Source organism: Panthera leo, chromosome D3, assembly GCF_018350215.1.
Source record: "Panthera leo isolate Ple1 chromosome D3, P.leo_Ple1_pat1.1, whole genome shotgun sequence".
NCBI classification, from domain to species: Eukaryota; Metazoa; Chordata; class Mammalia; order Carnivora; family Felidae; genus Panthera; species Panthera leo.
Window position 1 is genome coordinate 998,223 of NC_056690.1, and position 22,790 is coordinate 1,021,012.

The 22,790-nt window shown below is 66.5% G+C and overlaps 1 protein-coding gene across 1 annotated transcript; it reads right to left on the bottom strand.

The window, feature by feature from the left end:
• Positions 1-670: 670 nt before the first annotated feature.
• Positions 671-21,667, bottom strand: ULK1 (unc-51 like autophagy activating kinase 1). Its single transcript, XM_042911083.1, is given in 29 exon segments — positions 671-1,483; positions 1,564-1,699; positions 2,388-2,545; positions 2,799-2,917; positions 3,020-3,192; positions 3,275-3,468; positions 3,851-3,958; positions 3,961-3,993; positions 4,077-4,186; positions 4,481-4,674; positions 5,192-5,460; positions 5,783-5,869; positions 5,992-6,140; positions 6,877-6,999; positions 7,552-7,641; positions 7,782-7,842; positions 8,633-8,786; positions 9,419-9,510; positions 9,749-9,799; positions 10,053-10,135; positions 10,228-10,286; positions 11,205-11,306; positions 11,525-11,598; positions 11,689-11,862; positions 12,604-12,640; positions 12,977-13,009; positions 20,927-20,968; positions 21,052-21,144; positions 21,515-21,667. Coding segments are annotated over 29 exon segments (3,165 nt in total). The 5' UTR covers positions 21,626-21,667; the 3' UTR covers positions 671-1,427.
• Between the last annotated feature and the right edge of the window lie 1,123 nt (positions 21,668-22,790).

The window sequence follows — 22,790 nt, forward strand, 5'->3', positions numbered from 1 at the left end:
GGGGGGGGGGGGGTCACACAAAACTCCTTTTAAAGTAGACCAAGAGTCAGGTGCTGTCTCGTAAAGAACAAGACCCGCTGGCAGCCCGCGTGGGCGCCCACGAGTCCCCTCCCGTGGCCCCAGCGTCCCGGTGGCCTGGATCTCAGCCGACCATAAAGCAATAAATACGAACACGTTCCGTGCAGCGAGGAACAAGTCGCGGGGCTGGTTCTAAGTCCAAGCACAGTGGCAATATTTCAAGTATTGCAAAGAAAGAAACACAAAGATGTCTGTGTCTTGATGTAAGACATTAAACCCCTCACCCAGGGTGCCTGGACTCCGGCAGGCTTCCTCTGCCCTCTCCAGGATATAGACGAGGGGGGGCGAGGCAGGGCCGGGCAGGCCAGGAAGACCCCCGGGCTCCCCAGTGGCAGCCAGGACCCAGCCTGGGGTGGGGTGGGGGAGCTCCACACACGACTTTGGCATCAAAACCCACCGTGAAAGCTGGATGGGAGACTTTGCACAAAACAGCCCCTGGTCAGGCGGGGCGGGGACGGCGGGGGCAGGGCGGGGGCCACCCTGACAGACACCTCCTACCTCCACCCACGTGTGTGCGCCGCACGCGCAATACCAGGACCCGCCCGTCCTGCCCCACCCTTCCAAAACAAACTACAAATTGTCTTCTTCTGTTAAAAAAAAGAGCTGCAGAAAAATAAGACACATTTCAGGAGTAAAGTGGAATAGACTTCAACGTCTGTCCTGGGTTCAGAAAGCTCGGTGCTTCGTACTGTCTGTCCCTACAAGAACATTTAAATAAGAGGTCTGTGTCTCCCCGAGAGGGTCCCGGCAGCAGGCACAGCGCACACGCTCGCACACGCTCGCACGACTATGTATATATGTATATATGTATATAGGTATATACACGCGCCCCGCAGCAACACGCGGGACTTGGCGGGCAGTCCTGCTCCAGGGCCGCCTGCATAAAGTGCTCCGTGATTCACAAAGCTGGGTGGGTGGTCTTGGGGAAGGAGGGGGACCAGGGGCCGCACCTTTTCCTGGGTAGAGCGGTCTCGGGGCCTCTGCTCGTCCTCCGCGCGGCGGTGGGCATCGGGGCCGCCCGGCGGTCCGGCCACACGCGCCCCCGCTGCCAGCGAGGCGGCCAAGGGAAGTCGTGACTGCTGGCCGGGAGAGCTCTGCTAACCTGCGAGGCGGGGGCCCCGGCCTGGACTGGGGTTGCCCGGGGCCTTCCCAGCACGCCGAAGCCCACCGCGGCAGAGCTCAGGACGCGGACGCGCAGCTCGAGGCCTGGCTCTGCGGGAGCCCCCGACCTTCTCCCGACGCCAGCGAGCAGCACCGAGGCCGCAGGCTTGTCCCTTCAAGCCCGGCCAGCTGGCCGCCCCCGAGCCTGTGGGATCGGCAGGAGATCCGGCCCCTCGGGCACCCCACGGTCAGGCACAGATGCCGGTCAGCAGCGCGGACAGCCTCCGCTCGATGCACAGCTTGCCTGCAGTGACGGAGACGCCGTCAGGGGACCCGAGCTGCCCGCCTCTCCCCGCCCCTCCGGGGCTGGCCTGCAGCACTCACACTTGGCAACGCTCTCCACGTCCGCCTGGTCGGCGAGGAGGTGCTGCAGCCCCTCCATGAGCAGCAGAGCCTTGTGGTAGCGCTGGACGCAGTCCTCCCGACGGTGGAACATCTCGTCCAGGGCGGCCGACTGCACCTGCTCCGGGGAAGCGGGGGGCTCAGCCCAGCTGCCCTGGCAGCCCTACACCGGGCCTGGCGGTCCCCAGGACCATCTGGCACGCGCACCGGGGGCACGCCGTGAGGGCTGCTGGTGCCACTCGGGGACCCAGACGGGCCCGCGTAGCCCCGCGCCACCAGCCGGCCAACCCCGCCCCAAGAAGGCCGGCGCTGGCGGGCAGGGCGCCCCCTCTGCAGGCGTGCTCACTACTGCCTGCGATGGCCTAACTCACCAGCGGTCACCGCTAGGGAGGGGGAGGCCAAGTTCCCCAGACCTGTGTTCAGGCTGCGCACTTATGCTACACAAACACGTTCTCGCAGGAACCGCCGCCTCCTCGGAGCCCATTCTTTGGAGGCAGAAAGACCCCAGAGCCGCGGAAGCAGAGAAGGCCCAGGCTCCCGCGGCTGCCCGCAGCGGCTTCTCCCAGACAACACTCACCCACCAAGAAGCTTGAGAACCAGGCCTCTGGCTTCACAGTTGGGGAAACGGAGTCACTCTCGCGGAGGGGTGTGGCCAGGGATGCCCCCTGGGCTGCGGAGCCCCGGCACTGGGGCCAAAAGCCAGGCGGGCTCCCGGCGCCAGACCGGGCCCGGAGGGCGCCAGCCCAGCACCGACTCATGCCCCACCCCGGCCCCCACGCTGCCGTCGCCCGCCCCACCCGCCCTACCGTCTGCACCGCGTGGCTGAAGATGAGCTTCTCGGCAGTGACGCTCTGGATGCGGTCCAGAAGCCGCTGCTTGTCCAGGAAGAAGCGTTGCAGGCGCAGACTCAAGCCCTGGCAGGACACCACGCTGGCCTTGTACAGCTCATTGAGCTTCCGCACCACTGTGGGCGGGGGGGGGGGGGGGGGGGGGGGGGGGGGGGGGGGGGGGGGGGGGGGGGGGGGGGGATGGGCACCGCCACCGTCAGCTCAGGCCACCCCCGGGGCTGCCGTCGTCCCACCTCCCCGCCCCCCCCCCCCACCCCTGCTGCTCCCAGGTGACCCCCTCCCACCCATCTCCACCTGGTCTCTCCGTCCAGGGATTTCCCCGGCCCTCCCGGACCCTCACATGCCCAGTCTCTGGCCTCCAGCACTCACCCTGCTTCACGGTGGACGACAGGCACAGCTTGCCGGCCCGGATCTGGTCGATGGCGGTCTGCAGGCCCGAGGACAGCAGCTCGGCCACCTTCAGGTAGAGCACCAGCTGTTCCGCGAAGCTGGAGGGCAGCACCCGCGTCAGGCGGCTCGGGCTCGGAGACCCCGGCCCCCAGGCCGCCTCCCCCACTCCCCCAACCCCAGGCCCCGCCAGGCACACCCACCCCCACTCCCGGCTCAGCAGGCTGATCTGGTCGGCCACCACGCTCTCCTGCAGCTGGAAGTCAGGGCCCCCGGCCGCCTCGCCGGCGCTGCCCCGCAGGGCCGCGATCTCCAGGACGTGCTGGACGAAGACGAGAGTGAAGCGCAGGCCGTGCAGAATCTCGGTGTGCTCTTGCTGGGGGGAAGCGGGCAGCTAAGTGGGGGCTGCGACCCACCCCGGCCCCGCCGTCCGTGGGCCTGCCGCACGCGGGGCTCACCTCCATCAGCGTCTCCTCGGGGAGGTCGGGGGCCTCGAAGGTCACAGCCCCCTCCAGGTTGGCGGTGACGGGATCGGCGAAGCTGCGGCAGTGGCCGGGGGCCGGGACCTCCGGGGCCACCTCGCTGCAGGCTCCAGGAGCCAGGTGACGGGCAGAGGAGGAGCCAGCTGAACCCAGGGAGCCGGAGGAGCCCACTGTGGGGACAGGGCCCCAGCTGTGACACTCCCGCATGCAGGACGCGCTCCCCACAACTCCCCGCCAGACCCCTCCCAACCCCGACCGGGCGCCCCTCCCTCCGGCTGCTGGCCTCAGTTCACATTCGGGAACTCCGTCCACCCTGGCTCCTGCCCCTGCTGCAGGCGGCGCCCTCCCCCCCCCCCAGTCCAGGAGCCAGAGCTGGGGCGTCCGCGTGGCCCGGGGCTCGCGCGCCCAGAGCACCGCACAGGCGGGTGCTGTGGGCATTATCCCTGCCCCTCGTGTGAGGACGTCAGCACCTCAGGCTTCCCGACCCGTCCTGACCCATCCGCGTGCACCACTCTCCCCCTGCAGCCTGAAGGCTCACCACGCGGTCCTCACCTGAGAACATCCTGGCACGGGGGCCCTGGGGCGGCGTGGTCCCACTGGGGGGCGAGCCCACGGTAAACACCACGGGAGATGGGCTGCTGGCGCCCCCAGCACGGGCTCCGGGTGCAGGGTCCCTCCGAGGCCAGCAGAGGGCGCTGCAAGAGAGAAGCCGCGCTCAGGGCCCTGCTGCGGGCGCCCTGCCTCCACCCCCACCGCGGGGCAGCCCCCGCCCACCCACCGATCTCCATAGGCTTCTCCTGCAGGCTGTCCGTGCTCCCCGAGTCAGGGACCTGGGTCCCGAACGCAGCCTTAAGGAGCAGATCCGTGAGGCGCCCGGTACTGAGGGACCTGCGGGGTGAGCAGCGGGGATGAGCAGGCCTGTGGGTCCTTGCCCAGCCAGGGCCTGAGCGCAGCCTACCGCATCCAGATCGCACGCAGCACTGGTTGCACGTATGCTGGCCCTGCGGTCTTCCACCCACCCTGGAGCAGGCAGCGTCCCCCACCGGACGGACGCACAGAGTGAGACTCAGAAAGGGTCACAGGGGAAGAGCTGCAGAGCAGGCCGCTCCCCACACACAGGCCTACTAGGGCCTCTCCTCCCTCCCCAGAGAGAACGCGACGGCAGGAGTCCCTCCCGCACACCTGCCAAAGGGGCTCTTGGTGTCCTCGGGGGGCCGCAAGCCAGGGCCCAGCTGCTGCCCCTGGAACGGTCCGGCCTCTGACAGATCAGGCAGCGTCCGGTTCCGAGGCGGTGTCATGACTACGCCCTGCCGGGCCAGGAGCGTCAGCAGGTTCTGGGAGCTGGGGGTCTTGGGGAAGTCGAAGGCAGGCACAGCCTAGGAGGCGCAGACAGGGTGCAGAGAAGGGCCGTCGTGAGGGCACCAGCGGCCCAGAACCCACGCGGCCTCCACCCCCGGGTCTGCACCGCAGACACAAGACCGGCACGTGCGGGAGGAAGCGCAACACCCTCTACGCGCGTGCACGCGCACGTCCCTAGGACCCCCCCCCGCCTCCCGTGGCCGCGCCTCCACGCACGCGCACGCCCCTAGGACCCCCGCGGCCGGCCGTGCCTACAGGGCCTGGCCGCACCTCACAGAGGAGGGAACTGCGGCAAGGGCTGAGGTGAGTAGTTTGCCCAGAGCAGTCCCGGAGCACGTGTGGCACCTTTCACATTTCTGGGCCCAAAGCTCCCCGTTCCCAGACCCCGTCCCCTGGGAACCCTGCCAGGCAGGGCGCTGACGGCCTGTGCAGGTGCACGGGAAGAGGTCCTCAGTACAGAGCCACCCTCTGAGGTCTTCCCGGGACCGGCCCCTCCCCGCCTCCCTGTCCCCACCGAGCTCCGGGCCCCATTACCTTGGTGGGGGAGCCCAGGATGGGGGGCAAGGGGTTCCGCTGCAGGAAGTCAGGCAGCTTGGGCGAGCCTCGCAGGGGCCGGCAGGACTGCAGCACATGGGACGGCTGCGGGGGGCTGGACTGGGGGTGGCCAAACGCGGCCCCCAGCGGGTCCGTGGGGGGCTTGGGCAACTTAGGGCGGACAACGTGCAGGTCAGACAGGTTGGGAGCGCTGTGCAGGCGGCAGCCCAGCCCGGCGGCATGGGGAGAGTGCTCGGGCACAGAGGAGCCTGGGACGGGACGGGACAAGACCCGGTCACTGCCATGAGGGGGCCACCCAGCCGGGCACACGCCACCACCAAGCAGGAGCGTGTACGTGAGGCCCTCGATCTTAACTATCCCCTCCACCCTCACTGCTCCGACGGTGCACAAGGCAGACCGTGTGGTGGGCGCACAGACTGAATCCCCGAGTGCTCCTGTACGGTCTCCAGGCTTGAGCTTGAGATGGTGAAAAAAACCGTCTGGCGGGGCTCCCGCCTTCCCCTAACTGTAAGAAGGGAGGCAGCCCGCGCCGGCTCTGCCCTCCTGCCCCTGGGCCAGGGCCGCACCTACCTGGACGAGGGGATCTCCCGCCCCGCACCTCGGGTGCCTGTGGGGAGGGCGCCCCGCTCCAGCCCGGCCGCTCGGGGATGATTCCAGCTTGAGGAGAGAGGGATCGCCAGGGTCACGCCCGGACAGAGAGCCAGTCTCCCCACCGCCCCCCCAGCCGGGGAGATGCCCGGGCCCGCTTCAGGATCCTCCGCCAGGGCGCCCAGGTTCACCTTGTGGAGATGGTGTGTAGGGCCGGCCCCCGCCCAGGGAAAGCTTTCTGGCCAGGGCAGCTCCGTGCTCGGCGTGGGACGGGGGCGACGGACTGGCCCGGGCAAAGCCCAGGGGGCTGGTGCTGCCCGACCTGCGGATGGCAGAGGACCTGGGGGCACGAGCAGGCATGAGGTGAGGCCCCCAGCCACGTGCAGCGAGGGTCACGGCCAGGCCAGATGGCTCGTCCTCCTCCACTCAAATAACAGGCCTCACCAGGAGCCTTCGGGAGGACTGGACCCCTCACCCTCCTGCCTACAGCGGTAACTAGGGAGTGGAGACCCCGTGTTTCCTGGGGGCATCCTCACGCCTGAGGTCACGGTCCCTGCCGGGACGACACTGGCCCACAGGGCCTTCTGGGAGTTACAAAAGAAAGGCCTTCTCCTGTTGTGCTCACTGGAGTTAGTGAGAAATCAGCATCGGGTCTTGTAGGGGCACCTGGGTGGCTCAGTCGGTTGAGTATCCACCTCTCGATTTCGGCTCAGGCCATGATCCCAGGGCCGTGAGACCGAGCCCCAGGTCGGGCTCTGCACTGAGCAGATACTGGGATTCTCACTCTCTCTCCCTCTGGTCCTCTCTCCTGCTCACCTACGCGCTCCATCTCGGTCTTTCTAAGACAAAACAGGATAGTGATATCTGCAGGAAAGCTGTCCCAATAAATGTAGGATATCTGCATGTCCACAATGTAAATTGTGACGGTGAGAGTCACACAGTGCACAGCCTGCACACCTGTGCGTGTGAGAAAACCCTGTAGTGGGATCCTTACTATAGCGCTGTAGGGCATGCCTTGCCGCTAGGGGGAGCCCCTGTAATCACGGAGGTGGGTGGTGAGGGGTGACTAGACTCACCGTGCGGTCTGGTACTGGGTGGGTGACTGCAGATTCTGCTCAATGCGCTGGTAATTATGCACCTGCGTGGGCACTGGGATGGGGACAGACACACCGCACCTGCTGCTGAACGCGCCGGCCCGGCTGTGGTAGGGAGAGGCAGGGGGGCGGTCGAGGGAGACAGCGCACTGGGTTGAACCCCAGGCGCAAACATCCTGGGGCAGAGGCCACCCAGGCCACCTGCTTCCCCACCTCTGCATGTGCCCAGCACTGCCACCATTCAGGCAGCAGGAACTGTTCACACCCCACCCCATGCACATTGTGCCCAAGGGGCTTCTGGATGGGACCAGCCACTGGGACGTGTGGAAAAAGGCCAGGCAAAGGACAGTGAGGCTGGGCCTGCTCCCGACCTGGGCCCTAGGAACCCAAGCCCACCCAGCCCTGCAGGATGGGGACGGGGTGGTGGCCACACTGGTCCCTAGCAGTCCCCACAGCTCCCCGCTCCCGGGTCTACATCCCTCCGACCACAGCCCCGTCCCGTGGGCCACCACCCATGAGAAGCCCAGTGTCCTCGAGGCCCGAACTGAGACAGGACCTCCAGACTCAAGTGCTGTCTGCAAAGCCAGACCTGGGCTGGAGGCCCTAACCGTGCCTCTGGGCCACTCCCAACGCTGCGCCACCCCAGCCTCTGCTCACCCGGAGGGGCTTGGAGAGCTGCTGCAGGGTGGGGAAGGAGAAGGGGTCCGGCCACGGCTCTCCGGGCCAGCCGAGGCCACCAGTGAGCTCCTGGTGGGGACAGAGCACATAGGCGGGACACACCTCAGGCCGACTGGACCCGGGCAGGGCAGAAGGACAACCGGCCGGAGCCAGCACGTCCGTGTCCCAAAACGGTTAGGGGGCAGGGCAGGGCAGGGCAGGGGGCTTACCCGCTACACATCAGGCTGTCCGGTGGGGGCTTGACTCCAGCCACCTCGGCCACCAGGTCACCTGCGGGTGGGAGACGGGGCAGGCTGGGCATCAGGACAGGTGTGCATTCCACCCCCCTGGGCCACCTCACCCACCCCGGCTCCCGGGTGACCCCACACTCAATTCCAGGGAGTAGTAGCTGGAGGCTCCAGGAAGGGCGGCTTCGTGAGACAAAGTGGGGGAGGAAGCCATGCTCCCAGGTCCCCCTGTGATGTGCACCGGGGACTCCCTTTACCTGACTGGACCTCGGGGCTCTCGAGGGAGACCCTGGGTGCTCTGTGCATACCCCGGCCTTCAGCCAAGCCCAGGCCAGGCGCCCCCGGCCCCCAGTCCAGGCCTAAGCCCCCCTCTGGCACCCTGGGTCCCGCATCTGCCCCATCAACCTCTCCAACGGTCCTCCTCGCCTCGCCCAACGTGGGCCCGTTGTCTGACTGACCCAAGTCATGAGATGGCCAGGGGCAGCAAAAGGAAGTGTCAACGTCCAGGGGCATGAGAGGACACCGGGACCCCCGGAGCGGGCTTAGGGAGGGGCCGGGCCTGTCCCAGCGGCCTGAGCCCTGCCTGTGCTCAGACTGCGCTGGCAGCTCCCTCCTGCGAGCAGGTGCTCTGCGTGGCGGGTGGGGGGGAGGGCAGGGCCTGAGCACAGGCACTCGGTCCGCACCACCCACTGGTGACCGGCAGGACTTGGCTTGGACTGTCGCCTGGCTGACGCAGTACGGCTCCCAGAACCCACCCTGAGGGCCCACAGGCAGAGAAAGCGTCGCGAGCACACGCACGCAGGCTCACAATGAAGCAAACCCTGGCCCCCGACCTGGAAACTGGGCCGGGACCATGACAAAGTCATCTGTGTCGCAGGACGAGTCCTTGCTGCTGCCGCCGGAGCCCCGGGAGCCGTGCAGGAAGCCAGCAGCGTCGGCCGGGGACGTCAGTGTCCTCTGTAGCGGCTGCTGCATGTCCCCGAGGGACTGCGGGTCAGAGGGGAGGCCACTGAGACCCGGCCCCAGGGCCCGGGTGGCAAAGGGGCTGCTGGGCGCCGGGGGAGGGGACGATCCGCTCTCCTCCCCAGGGGCACCCCTTCTCCCATCGGTTTCTGAAACGCTGTGCCCCCAGCTGGCACGGAGCTCCTGGGGAGACCCTGTTTCAGTGACACACAGCCCTGCCCCCGCTGCTCCACGAGCCCGCAAAGGCCCGGAAGGGAGGCCGTGCGCGCTCACTGTCATAAAGCGTCGAAGTCTGCCTCCGGCACGGCCCCGCCCCCGTGCCGAGGCGCCGGGGACTCCCCGGCGGTCCCCAGGACTCAGGGCCTCCCTGCCCCCGTTCCCGTGAGCGCACACCAGCGCTCACGGAGGCCCTGAGGAACAGGGACCCACACCTAGCGGGTCAGCCTCTGGGACGCGAGGGCTGGGGGGAGGGGCTAAAAGGGATTTTTGGCAGCTTCTCACGCTCCGACGTTCCGTCATCAGAACGTGTCCGGCGCGCCTCGTGTGAGCGGATCAGACAAAGCCACAGAAATAAAGGCAAGCGTCCCGGTGCCGTTCTGACCCCAGTGTGGCACCCCCGCGCCCCACACCCCGGGGTCGGGCCCCCCGCGGCCGACTCACCGGGGGGAGGCCAGGTGCGAGGTGGAGCTGCTGCTGGAGCTGCTGCCGGACCCGGAGCTCGGGTACGAGGGCACGGGCACGGGGGGGGCTGGCGAGGGCACAGGTCAGCGCGCGGGCACCGTCCCCACCCCTCCCTCCCCAGCCCGCCAAGGCCCGCCCAGCGGCAGCAGGCGCACAGCTACCGGCGCACCGAGCGGAACCCGCCGTCGCCCACCCAGAGGACCCGGGCACCTTGCGGCAAGGGCAGCGCCCCAGCTCCTATCCCTCTAAACCTGCCGCACGGAGTCAGCTGTGCGCGAGCCCCCCCAGGCCCCCGGGGGACTCACACTTCTTCACGGTGGCACTGGCGTCAAGGAAAGGATGGTGGAAGAACTCGTCTGCGGGAAGGAGGGTGGGTGAGCGAGGCGTCTGAGAGCCCTGGCCCCAGGGGCCCCCGGAGGAAAGATGGAACTCCGCGCCACCTGAGACTCCCTCTGGGACCCCGGACCCGGTCCCGGCCGGCCCCCCACCCGCCCGGGGCTTTCCCGCAGCAAAACCGCGCTTTTCGCGGCCCCGTGCTGCCGGGACAGGGACCGTGGGCATCCGGGAGCCCAGGGTGGGGGGCACGCGGCCAGGACGGCCCTCGCTCACCGAAGTCCATGCGGTCCTTATGATTGCGCTGCAGCAGGGCCAGCAGCAGCTGCCTCAACGGGGCGGACGTCTCCCGGGGGATGCTGCGGCAGGGCCGGGACACAGCATGATGCGGCTGCCCACCTGGGGCGGGCGGGGGGGGGGGGGGGGGGGGGGAGGAGGCGAGGGCACTTACGTGGGCACCAGGGTCTTGCTCCTCTCGTAGAAGAGGCGAAGGTCCTGGGGGCTGCTGGCCTGGGAGGGAGGGCGGCATGAGCATCCAGGCCCCCTGGGAGGTCCCCCGGCCAGAGTCGGGGCCCTGGTCCGAACACCACACGCCCTCCAGGCTTCCTGGGACAGGCTCCCCTCCTCCCCCATCCAGGCCGTGGACCACCGGGACCACATGGGGAGTGTCAGGCGGGCCAGAAGCGAGGCGGCCAGGCCCCTGGTATGACTGGAGATCTGCTTCTTGAAATTAACTACTCTGGGAGCCCCACCCTGGAAAGGACCCCAGAATAAGCCTTCCCCTCCCCACAGGCACTGTGTCCCATGGGGAGCGGCTGGCCGGCACGTATGTGGTCGTCTGTTTGCCCACTGCACACCACTGTGGTGCCAGGCACTGAGCCCAGGACGAGCACGCAGCCGAGAGCAAGAGAGCACCCCACCTTCCCGGGCTGATGGCGAGGGACAGGGAGGGGTGTGGGGAGCCAGCGGGCCAGCCTGGGTCACCAGGCAGTCAAAGAAGGCTGAGGGGCAAGCTGGCAACAGCGAGAGCTGCCTGGTCAGGCCGTGAAATCCCTGCGGGATCTGCAGCCCGGCCTGGTGGGCTCAGAGCCCTGAGCGCGCCCTCTGGAATCCCACCGCCGAGCAGGCTGCCGCTTACCAAATGCGGCGCCCAGCGCCCCGGGGCCTGACGCCAACGCAGTGCATCACGCCAACGCTGGCCCGGGCAGGGGGGCAGGGCACAAGACTCGGCCCATACACACACGCGGGCACACGGACCACTCCGGAGCCCGCGCGCTCCAGCCGTGGCCCTGACGTGACCGTGGCCGCGCCGCACTCTCGTGGGGGAAGGCTGCAGGGCAACAGCCCTTGGCGGCCCAGCCGGGACCCAGAGGGGAACGTCAGGGTGCAAATCAGCAGCCGGCCCCGCCTGAGCTGAGGCTCACTCACCTGGAAGGGCGCCTTGCCCGTCAGGCACTGGTACACGATGGTGCCGATGCTCCACAGGTCGGCCTTCCCGTCGTAGTGCTGCGACATGATGACTTCGGGGGCCTGTGGGGTCAACGGTCCGGGTCGGCGCCGGGGGCAAGAGGAGAAGTGGTGCCTGGTGACCGGACTGTGTGCCCCGACTGCCACGGGGGCGGTGGGAAACAGCGGCACAGCCGCTCAGGCCGCCACCCGAGGGGAGGCCACGGCCACGGGAGGGAGCCGGGCCCCGCAGGGGCAGCAGGGGCAGCAGGGGCATCGGGGGCTGGCGGCGGCCCACCTACCATGTACATGGGAGAGCCGCACAGCGTGGCCGCCATCATGTTGCTCTGCAGGTACCGGGCGAAACCGAAGTCGGCTGCGGGGGAGGAGGGGCGCGTGAGCAGGGCGGCCGAAGCTCTCGGGCTCCCCGCGCGGCGCCCCGGGCCCCCGCCAGCCCCGGCCTCACCGATCTTGACGCGGATGTTGTTGGGGTTGGCGCGGCGCCCGCCGGGGTTAGACAGCAGGATGTTCTGGGGTTTCAGGTCGCGGTGGATGATGCCCTTGCTGTGGAGCAGGCGCATGGCGCCCGCGATCTGCTGCAGGAAGAGCCGGATGGTGTCCTCGCTCAGCGTCCGCATGGCTGCAGGGAGAAGGGGGCGCGGCTCACCCAGGCGCCCGGGGGAGGGGCTGCCCCCCCACCCCCCAGCACTCCGCGCCCCTCCGGGCCCTCCAGGGCATCCGCAGTGCCTCCTGCGGGCCCCCCCCCCCCCCCCCCCCCCCCCCCCCCCCCCCCCCCCCCCCCCCCGTGACTCACCCCGGGGTGGGTCGGGCTCACCGCCTCCAGGGGGCCGGCATCTTCTCCCCATTGGCCGCCCAGCCCCTCGGGGTCTCGGTGCCACCGCCCCACCCGCCGCCAGGTGCTGCTGTCCTAATGCCCTTTCTCAGTTACCACTTGAGCCCCAGGGCCTGCCCTCCGGGGTGAGGGCGTGGGTGACAGCCTACCGCCCTGGGTGGGAAGCCAGGCCTTGCTGGGGGCCCTGCAGCCCAGCCGGCCGAGCGCTTCGGGGACCCTGTAGGGCCGGGGGGTGGGGGGGGGTCGTCGGAAGGCAACGCCTCCCCACAAACCACTTAGGGCCCCGTTCAAGAGGGGCTCTTCCAGACTGAATCTGTCCCGCGAGGCTGTTCCCGACGGCTCCAACCCCGTCTGTGCCCCCAGCGGGGGCCCACCGCCCCTTCTGTCTTCCCCGGCGAGTGCCGCGGGGACCAGGGGACCCGCCACCTCCATCGAGCCCGGGAGCCTCGCTCACATCAGGCCACCTCGCAGGCGAGGCCAGGGTGAGACGGGGCGCGCGGCCCTCCCGGCCACGGGGCGTCCGCTCACCGTGTAGATAGTCCGCCAGGTCCCCGCCGTTACAGTACTGCAACAGACCAGTGGCACAGCCCGGTCAGCGGTCAGCGGCCCGGCCGGACCCTCCCCCGGCCCCGCCCGTCCTCCCCCCAACCCTACACCCGCTCCCGTGCTGCCGGCCTCCTTCCTGGGCCAGGCGGCCCTCACGATCCATACTGAAGAGGTCACTGGAGGCGTTTTATCGCCCCTCAGGCACCTGCCAGGGCCGCCGGGGCTCCTGACGTAGTGGCCCTAAGCCTAAGCCCACAGACGTGCAAGCAGCTTCTAACCCCCAGGTGACAAGGTACAGGAGCCAGCAGGGTCCAGCCTCCCCGCCCTCACAGCCGAGCCTGCGGGAGGAACTCACCTCCATGACCAGGTAAACGGAATTGGCCATTTCCTGCAGGACACAGAAGAGGCGATGACAAGTGGAGGGGAGCACTCTCCACCCGGCCCCCCCCACCAGTCCCCCAGGAAGCTCGCCTCGGCCTCAGTGAGCCCCAGACGCCCGGCACCCAGGCCCTCAACACCAGCTGGGCTACACTCGAGAGGCCAGCGAGCACGGGCACAGCTGGCCTGGCGGGCCCCAGGGCTGCGGGGTTTCGATTCTGAGGTCATTGCACGTGGGCTCGAATGACAGGAGTGGCAGCCAATCAGAGCACTCCATGTGCCAAGTCGGGGCAGGAGGCTGGGGTCCGGGGAGAGGTGGGGGTGGGTGAGCGGGCAGGGGGCAACCTTCAACTGCCCAGGTCACTGTCAACATCAGGGTCAGGCCCAGCCCTGAGGTTTCAACAGGGCTCAGCTTGACGTTCTACCCAGCCAGTGAAGCACCCAGGTCCCCAGGAAGGACACAGCCAGGGTGCGAGGGCCTCGACCCACAAACCTCAGAAGCCACTCCTGATTCCAGCGCTGGAGACGCCAACACACAAGGTCGGCGCCAGCCCACTGAGCCCAGCACAGGCCGGCCTCCGGCTCAGCTCTCAGCCACCCGTGGCCTCGGGCGCTGCTGCCATCCTCAGCGGGGTCCACCCCCACGAGACCGAGGAGCCCAAGGCCCAGGCCAGCACAGACGGCCCCCACCACCGACCCCAACAGCCGGCACCCACGGGGCCCCGTGCCACCAGCAGAGGCTTCGTCCGCAGGCAGGACGCCTCCACCTGGATGCGGCCACTGAGATCCCCAAGTCACAGCCAAGTAACAAGGCCCCAGAAGCCAGGTCAGCCAAGCAGGCAGGCCCTTAACCTCTCTGCTGTCCCCAGACAGCCGTCCCCAGCTCTCCCCCAGGCCAGGGCTCTGCCAGCCAGCAGCAAGGCCCCCAGACCTCGGTGCCAGCACACCACTGGGCCTGGGGAGCCACAGCATAAGCCCTTTCTCTGCTCCACACACAACCCCAACTCCCCACCCCCGCACTGTGCAGGGAGGCAAGTCTGTGACCCGGCAGAAGTCCTCCAAGCATTGTGGGGGGAGGCCTGAAGGGGTGCCGGGGAAGGGGCAGGGAAATGGCTCCAAGGACATTTCTAGTGGCCTCTGGGAGGGGAACCTGACAATGATCCAGAGGCCTGACCTCCAGCAGTGGGCCACCCCCCCCCCAACCCCTGCTCAGGTCCCAGGGATGCCCCCCACCCACGCTTGGTGGGACAATGGTCTCCTGGCTCGGCCCCCCTGTGGCCGGGTCGGGGTCTGAGCACAGATTCAAGGTGGGCACGGAGCAGGGACACAAGCTGCCGTCCTGGGTGACACCCCACGTTGAGGTCAGTACCCCCAAACGAGAAGCCCCCCCAGAGCTGCAACGGAGGGCTGTGTGTCCAGGGCAAGGACAACCTGGGGGGATGGCTGGGTAGCAGGGCTGTACCCGCAGAGTGAGACCAACACTGAAGCCCCTCGGGACCTGTTCCAAGCATGCTCCACCCCTGGGAGGGCGGGGCTCTCCACACAGGCAGGTCCTTCCAAGCCAGCTGCAAGGGAGAGATAACCCTGGGCAACTACAGGGAGTCTCAGGCACACACATGGGGCGGGACGGGACATGGAGACCAGGAGGGAGGCAGCCAGGTGGGCAGGGACTGGCGGCCAGGAGGGGTGGGAGGCTTCCAGGCACAGGACCCTGCAGAGGGCAGAGGGAGGGGCTAGATGGCATCACTCAGGCCACCTGCTCCCTGCCTGCCATCACCCTGACCGTGGCCACCTCCGCTGCCTGCCGGGCGTGCTCCATAGTTACTACTGACCAGTGAGCTCCAGGGACACCGTGAACACTCTGGTCTTGAGTGGCCCAGAGAAGCCAAGTCCCCTGCCCCGGGCCACACAGCAGAGCGGTAGAGCTGAGACTCAGGCCCAGGCCCCTTCAGCTCTCAGAACAGCCCCAAACTCACCCACCGACCGAGGACAGGCAGGGCCAAAGTGACGGGCAATACAGAGACACAGCATCGGTTCCCCCCGGGTGTCCGCAGGGAGTGACCCACCAGGACCGGCAGGAATGCCAGGGCTATGCGGGAGCAGTAGGTGCAGACCCCTGGCCAGCCCACCTCCCCTCTCCAAATCTGGGAGTGCCCCAGAGCCCGCAACTACCTCCCCTGGAAAGAAGATCCCCTCAGCAGAAGTCACAACGAGTCTACCCGGTGCCTGAGACCCTAGGACACCGGCACAGGGCCTTGGCCCCACTCCCACCCTTCCCCACACCCCGGCCAGGGCAAGCGTCCAACTGTCATGGCAGGTGCCCTCCCTCCAAAGACCCTACCCCCCGGGCCCTGGGTCCCCTGGCCACTGCCCACCCCAGGCATGCCCCATCCCCACGGGTCACAGCTTGTCGCCTCCCCAGAGGCCTCTTTTCCCGAGACCACTCTGAAGCCTTCCTGGGGCTCACGGAGCCTCAGGGAACAGTCAGGGAGCGGTAGGCCAGAGTGAGGCCTAGGTTCCTCCTCCCCCTCTGATCTTTGTCCCTCTGCCCTTGGCCGGGAGTCAGCCTCATCCCCAGCGGGCCCTCCCAGGCAGGGGGCACAGAGGGCCGGCGGGGAGAGAGCACAGTAGGGCTGGGGCCCAGGGCGGGGCACCAAGCCAACCTCACTGTGGGGCATTCAGGCTCGCGTGACCCAGGAGAGCCACATCGGAGTCTCCCACCACCCTGGGACAGACGACAGCTTCAGACCAGCCCCTTCCTGCTGGAATCTGTCCCCTCACCTGGGAGGTGGGCCCTCAGAGGCCTGTGACACCCTAACTGCACTGGCTGGCGCAGGCCGGGCCACTTCCCCGGCGAGGCCCGGAAGCACGCCCAGGCCTGGAAGCTCGTTCTCGGCCTGCCTCTGGGCCAACACCAAGCCAGGTCCCAGGAGAGCCCGGCGGCACGGTCGCTGGCCCTGACAGGGACCAGGAGATGGTGCAGGCAGCAGGCTTCCCGGCCCCCAGGGGGGGGCCCTTCTGCAGACAGGCTCCGTGCCCAGGCCCCCGTCCAGGCCAGGCACTGCTGGGGGCCCGTCGGCGGGCCGGGAGGGGTCAGCGCCGCCTGCCTCGAGTCCCACTGCTGCTGGCCTCCACACAGGCTAAGTTTGGCTTTCCCCAGCTCCCTGGGGGTGAACAGAGACCACCTAGGCTCCAGGCACCAAGCCACCTCCTTGGGGTCAGTCTAGACTCGGGCCCCACACTTGAAAAGACTGGGATCGCTGCCCGCGGCTGCAGATGACTGCCACGTCCCAGAGAGAGCTCACCTCCTGGGGAGGCAGGTGCGAATTACCGGTGTGTTCTCATCTTCAGGTTGGTTCTGGGAGACCCGTTATCCCGTTGATACAGAAATATAAACGTGGGGCACCGGGGCGGGGGGGAAGGGCTCCATCGGTTAAGGGTCCAACTTCAGCTCAGGTCTTGAGCCAGTTTGTGAGTTCAAGCCCCACACCAGACTCTGTCAGCACGGAGCGCACTTTAGATCCTCTCTCCCCCTTTCTCACTGCCCCTCCCCTGCTCATTCTCTCTCTGCCCGCCCCCCCCCCCAAAAACCAAACTTGAAAAAAAATAAAAGAAAGAAACATAAATGTGGCCAAGGCACGGGCCCGCCAGACCCCATGTCCACCCCGGGTGCCCTCACTGCTCCGCGGCCAGCTGCCGCCCTGGGCCAAGGCAGGTCCCGCCCACCTCACAGCCCACCTGAGGGAAGGAAACAGGACACACAGGGGTCCCGCAACCCTGCCCCATGTGACTGGGGTGGGCAGGGCTGAGCAGGACACTGAGTCCTGACTACCTCCCTGTGCAGTCCCAAAAAAGGGGGTGAGGGTCCCCAGCCTGAGGTGCAAGGGAGACGAAACAGAGCCCTCTCCCGCCCCTGCCAGGGTCCCACAGGCCCTGGAGCCAAGCCAGGCGTCCTGAGCAGCCTGGCACGGGCATCCAGGCACGTAGGAGGCCACCCCGCCATGGGGCGCTAAGGTGCTTTGCTTAATAGGATCCCAACTCCCTGCCTGGGCTGGGCCGGGTGGGTGGGCCAGCACTGACCTAGTTACCTCCTCAGGGGCCAGCCGTCCCCGCTCAGGAAGGTGGTCAAAGCCCGGGGGAGCCAGAACAGAGCCGCCCCCGGGGTTCTGCCAGACAGCGACCAGAAGGGAAGGATGCCCAGCCCCCCCTCCTTCCTCGGGGAGCCTCCCCAGCTGCCCATTGTGTGCGGGCAGCTCCCTGGAGGCACCTGCCCCCCCTCCCTTCCTCCCGGCGCTGGGACCGCCCCCCACTCGGAAATGCCGGGGGACACTCAGGGCAGGGGGGCGTGAGCCGGCCCGATCCCCGGAGAACACCGAGCACACACACACCACTGGAGACCACCAAGCCCTGGCCGCGGCACACCCAGTGAGCCCACGGACACGCCACGCGTGTGCCAGCAGCAGCTGTGCTCCAGGGCATCGACCGGGCGGCCAGCGCGGCGCTGAGAGCACACAGGCAGAGAGGGGTCCCTGCGAATGGCAGGGCCACGGGGGCCCACAGCAGGGAGAAGCTCGGGGGCCGGGTCCCTGGGGCCAGCACACTCTATCTCTTACCTCACCTAGGAGTCCCGCCCAATGCTGCATAAAGCATGATAATCTGAGTTTCCTACTGCCCAGGATGTATTATGCTTCACAATTTTAAGTCAAAAAAAAAAAAAAAAATCGGTAAAACAGCAATAACACAAGTTTGCAAGCATTTCCAGAACTGCCCAGACCCTCAGGCCTACTCACAGGCCCTAACCTCGGGGGCTGATGCCAAGGGGCACCCACAAGGCCCGCACCCTGCCCCCGGGGCCCTGGCGCCTCTCAGAGAGCAGACGGCAAGGCTGAGGACTGGCAGTGTCCTGAAAGGCACTAAAGTAAAGCAGGACAGAGGTGCCTACCGGCCACACGTCAGCAGGAGGTGGGACGGCTGTCTGCAGCTGGGTGGCCTGGGTGAGTGAGTCACGTCCAGCTGTGGGAACCAGCCGCCTTGGGAGGGCAAGGCCTGTAGCCATCAGCCCTCCTCCTGGGGCATGCTGGGCAGGCTGGTCCCGGCGGGTGGCACAGTCCTATATCCTGACTCCTGCAACGGCCACCCTCCCCGGGCTAGAGCACGTCCAGATACCATAGATCACTCAGGTGCGGCCTCAATGGAAGGCCCCAGGCGCCAGGCTGCAGCTGCCTCTGCATGGTCAGCGGTGTCTCAAAACAGAGTACAGTCCAAAGCTCCCTCCCCCCCACCCCACCCACATCAGCCTGACAAACGTCCCTATTCCATAAGGACCACAAACAAAACTACAACCTGAGAGAATGTAATCGATCACAAAAGGGCTTTCCTTCATATATAAAGAGCTCCTACAAATCAATATTTATATAGCACCTGTTATACAGCAGCCACAGATCTAGGCACCTGATGTAAATTGACCCAGGTTCTCATCACAACCATTCTACGACGCAGGTGTGCTGTTATGTCCCATTTTACCGGTAACACTGAGACACCAAGAGGCTGACGAGCCTGCCCAAGCTAAGTCACACAAAGTACATCGAGGAGCTGGGCTCAGGGAAGGCAATATGGCTGGGGGCCGGCCGGTCGTTAACCACAGTGCCATCCAACCTCAGTGATTAAAGGCCAACAGGGATCATGCGTAGGACAGGTGGTTTTCCTGATACACTCGTCGGGATGCTGAGCCTCACTCACGACAAGTGAAAAAACAAGGACATGTCATTTTCCACCACGATGCAAGTCTGATATCCACCCCCCTGGCAAGGATGTGGGGAGACCGGCCCTTCTGAATGCAGCACCGTGTCCAGGCCCACCTCTGGGGACCGCAATCTGACAAGTGTCCCAAACCAGACGCACGTGTCCCCCCTTACCCAGGGACTCCTGTCCAGGAACCCATGTTACAGACACACACGTGGCCGGAAGTGGGGGCAAGGCCAGTCTCTCCCACACCGCTGACATGTCAGAATCCCGGAAAAACACCCGTGCCCTCAGCTGGGGTTGGGCAAAGTCAGCCCTGCAATGTGGGGCGATCGTACCAATGCGACCGCAAGGAACACCCACGGACACAACTGGAACAGCAAGTGCGCACACAGATGCGAGCACCACACCATCGTCTCTAACACAGCGAGATGGACGCCCAGAGGGGTTAAGAGGCTTGCCCAAGGACCCACAGCTAGTTTAAGGGGCAGAGCCAGGACTGAAGTAGGTCATCCAGCTTCAGCGTGTGAGCTTAGGGTCAGTACCCTCGCAGGAGTTCAGGGGGCATTTTCTTGGGAGAAGGGTGTAATTTCTCACATACACTGGGACGCTGTGGAGTGACAAAGGTCCTTCCCTGAGATACCCACAGCACGTGGACGCTGTGGTGGCACAGGGGCTTGTAAGAACGTGTTTCTGTCCCTGGAGAGACCCAGAAACAACCGGTATGGGGGAGGCCGTGCCTCCGGGGTAAGACGGGGGTCAACAGGGAAGGGGTTGCCTTTTCCCAAGTCCGCTTTATAATCTTTTTTTAGCTAAGTTATCTCTTACCTAGTTGCAAAAGCCCATTTTTTCTCGGGTCCCAGTGTCTCAGTGGAGTCCTCGGACTCAGAGGGCCAGCCCACACCCCGGGGGTGAGGGCAGAGGCCAGGCCCCGGGGGGGGGGGGGGGGGGGGGGCCACACGGGCCTCCGAGCGAGTGCCTCCTCCAAGCAGGGGAGCTGACTCACTGCCAGCAAGAGAGGAAGAAGCGTTGCCCACAAGCAGGTGTGCGGTGCAGCCGGGATGGGGAAGGAAGGAGGGCGGGGGCTCCGGGGGGGGGGGGGGGGGGGGGGGACAAGGAAAGGCGTGAGGCGGAGAAGGCAGGGGGGCCGCTCTCCTGGCCCCGGGACACAGTGTCTCTGTGCCCAGTGCCCGGCTTCCAGGTACTTGCTGTCACACTGGACCCGTGCCCTGCCGTCACCTCACGTCACGCCACAGCCCCCAAGGCCACGGCCCAGCTCTGAAGGGGGAGGGGGAGAGCAGGGGAGGAGGGAGGAGGCCACCAAAACACAGACAGCCGGGCTGGGAACTTCCCCTCAGCCAGGGGCTGGTCCCGTGGCCTCCGTAAACAGGTTTCAAAATCATTAGTCAGCACTTTGGCCCGCAGATCTGCGGCCTCAGGTTCCCCGTCCCCAAACTGGGTGTCCAGGGTCCTGGACGCTCGCCGAAGCGGGGCCCCGCCTCGGGCCCTGGGGACCTGGGGGCGGTGAGGAAACCCGGCTGAGGCCTCCTGAGCCCGCTGGGCCTGACCGCCTCCCAGCCGCTGCTGCTCGGGCCTGGGCTGTCTGGCCCCAACTGCCAGCAAGAAGGAATCTCCCTCGGCCCCTCCCCTCCCCCAGCCTGACGCAGGAAGAGACTGGCCAATGCCCTGCCGCTGTAGCAATGTCAACAAACAACCAGCCGGCCCGGACAGGTGGGCCAGGCCGGCGGGACTGCCCTGCCCCGGGCCTGCCTACGTCGAGGACAGGACCCATGGTCAGGGCCACAGGGCCAGACAGCCCCTGAGGGCTGTGCAGTAGCTAGCCAGACCTCGGCCAGTCAGAGTAACTCCAACGGGGGTGCTCCCTGGGGCCTGTGGCAGTCAGGCAGCCGGGGGCAGTGGGGCCCTCCCAACGTGCCCTGAGAAGCCCGGGCCCACAACCGGGCCGAGAATGGAGAATCAAGTCTCCGTAGTCCTGGGCAGGCCAGACAGAGATCTATACACACAGGTGCTCAGCTCCTTCTCCCAACATGAGACACCGGACTGGAACCTTCCACCACTGACCAGGGTCTCCAGCATTTGGCTGGTCTAGGACCGGGCTGTGCCCAGGCCAGCCTGGGAGGGTAGCGTACCCCCTCCCCACCGAGAATGCAGCCTGGAGCCTTACCTGGAAGTCATACAAAGCCACGATGTTTTCATGTTTCAATTCCTAGGACAGAAACCCAAGTTTCTTATGACCAAGGCAGGCTCACCCAGCACCCCCTTCCCCTATCACTTCTAACACCCGCTCACCTTGAGGATCTTGATTTCCTTCCCCAGCAGTGTCTGGGACTTGGCCAGATTCTTCTTGTTGATGCACTTGACTGCGACCTCCAGGTCGTGCTTCTGAAAACCAAGCGCAAAGGTTCCTCAGGGGCCGGGAATCCCAGAACCATAGAAGGCCACCCCAGGCCAGGTAAGCACCTGGGGGGATTCCGGTGCCGGTGGCGAGGCCCCCGGTGTGGGATCGGAATGAGGTGTCCGGGAGACGTAAGGGCGAGGGAGCCCCGGATGTGGAGATGGGGATGAAGGGCCCGTGGAGTGGGGTGGGCATAAGAATCCGCGGGTCTGGGGCGGGGCCCGGGGGGCGTGGGGCGGGGACAAGAGCGTCGCGGGGTGTGGGGCGGGGACGGGGGGGGGGGGTCCCAGGTGTGCGGCGGGGAGGAGGGGTCTCCCCCTCGCCGGGCCTCGGTCCGGGCCCGCCGGCGCCCCTCACCTCCCGGTGGCGCCCCTTGAAGACCACAGCGAAGGCGCCGTGCCCTATCAGGTCCTTGCGCGAGAACTCGAACTTGCCCACGGCCTCCAGGCCGCCGCGGCCGGGCTCCATCGCGCGGGCGGGCGGCTCAGGCGGCGGCGCGGGCCGGGGGCGGCGGGCGGGGGGCGCGCCCCATCGGGCAGGCCGGGCCCGCCTCCAGCCCCGCAGGCCGCTCGGGGGGGGCGCTCGCAGCCCGGGCCGCTGATGAGGATCCCTCCCCGGCTCCGACTCGGGCTCGGATTCGGGGTCCGGCTCGGACTCCGGCGGGGAAACAAAAGAGCCGCGGCCGCCGGGCCTCTGAGCCTGAGACGCCGGCGCAGGCGCAGTGCGCTCCGAGAGGTGGAACACGGGGCGGGGCCTGGCGGGGCGGCCGCGCTCAGTGGGCTGCGGGACTGGGGGCGGGGCGGCGCCTTGTGGGGGCGGGGCCTGGCGGGGAGGCCGCGCTCAGTGGACGGTGGGGCGGGGCGGGACCTGGCGGGGGCGGGGCTTGAGCGGGCCCGGGGCGGAGCCAGCACTGGACTGGCCCCTTGGGGGGCTGCAGGGGGAACTTGGAAGGGGAAGGGAGACCGTGCCCTACGTCCCTCGCCGGCTGCCTGCTGTCTGCACAGGCACATTAATAGCTGGACGTGCCATGTGTAGCCCCAGGGCTAGGGGCTGCATTGAATAAATTCCTAGAGGGTCACCTGGCCGTTTCAGTCTGTAGAGCACGTGACTCTTGCTCTCAGGGTCATGAGTTCAAGCACCACGTTGGGCATAGAGCTTGAAAAATAATAAAAATGAAATAAAATTAGTACAAAAAAAAGAAAAGACAAATTCTTAGAGAAGGGCTGCTTTACAGGTGATGCATTTTAAATCATATTGTTTCATAACAAATTGTCTGCCAAAGGAACCAAAACACAGGAAATCGGAGGGAAAGGTTAGATAAATCATTTCATGGGGATAATACACAGCAGATTCTCAGACACAGCGCTAAATATACGTCTACTTAGGTGTAAAGTGCTCCAGAGTTTATAATTAACATGCAAAACAGTGAACTGGGCTATTAGTTGTCATTTTAGAAAATCGCTGGAAGGGGGTGGGTATACCAGACCTCCACGTGTGGACAACCACATATACGTACGTACCTGTACGTACCACATAGTGCTAGGTTACATATGCATGTGTAATATATAGCATAGTGGCTAAGCCCTGGCTGACCATGAGCCAGTCTTTCCGTATGTATTCATTCACGTATTCC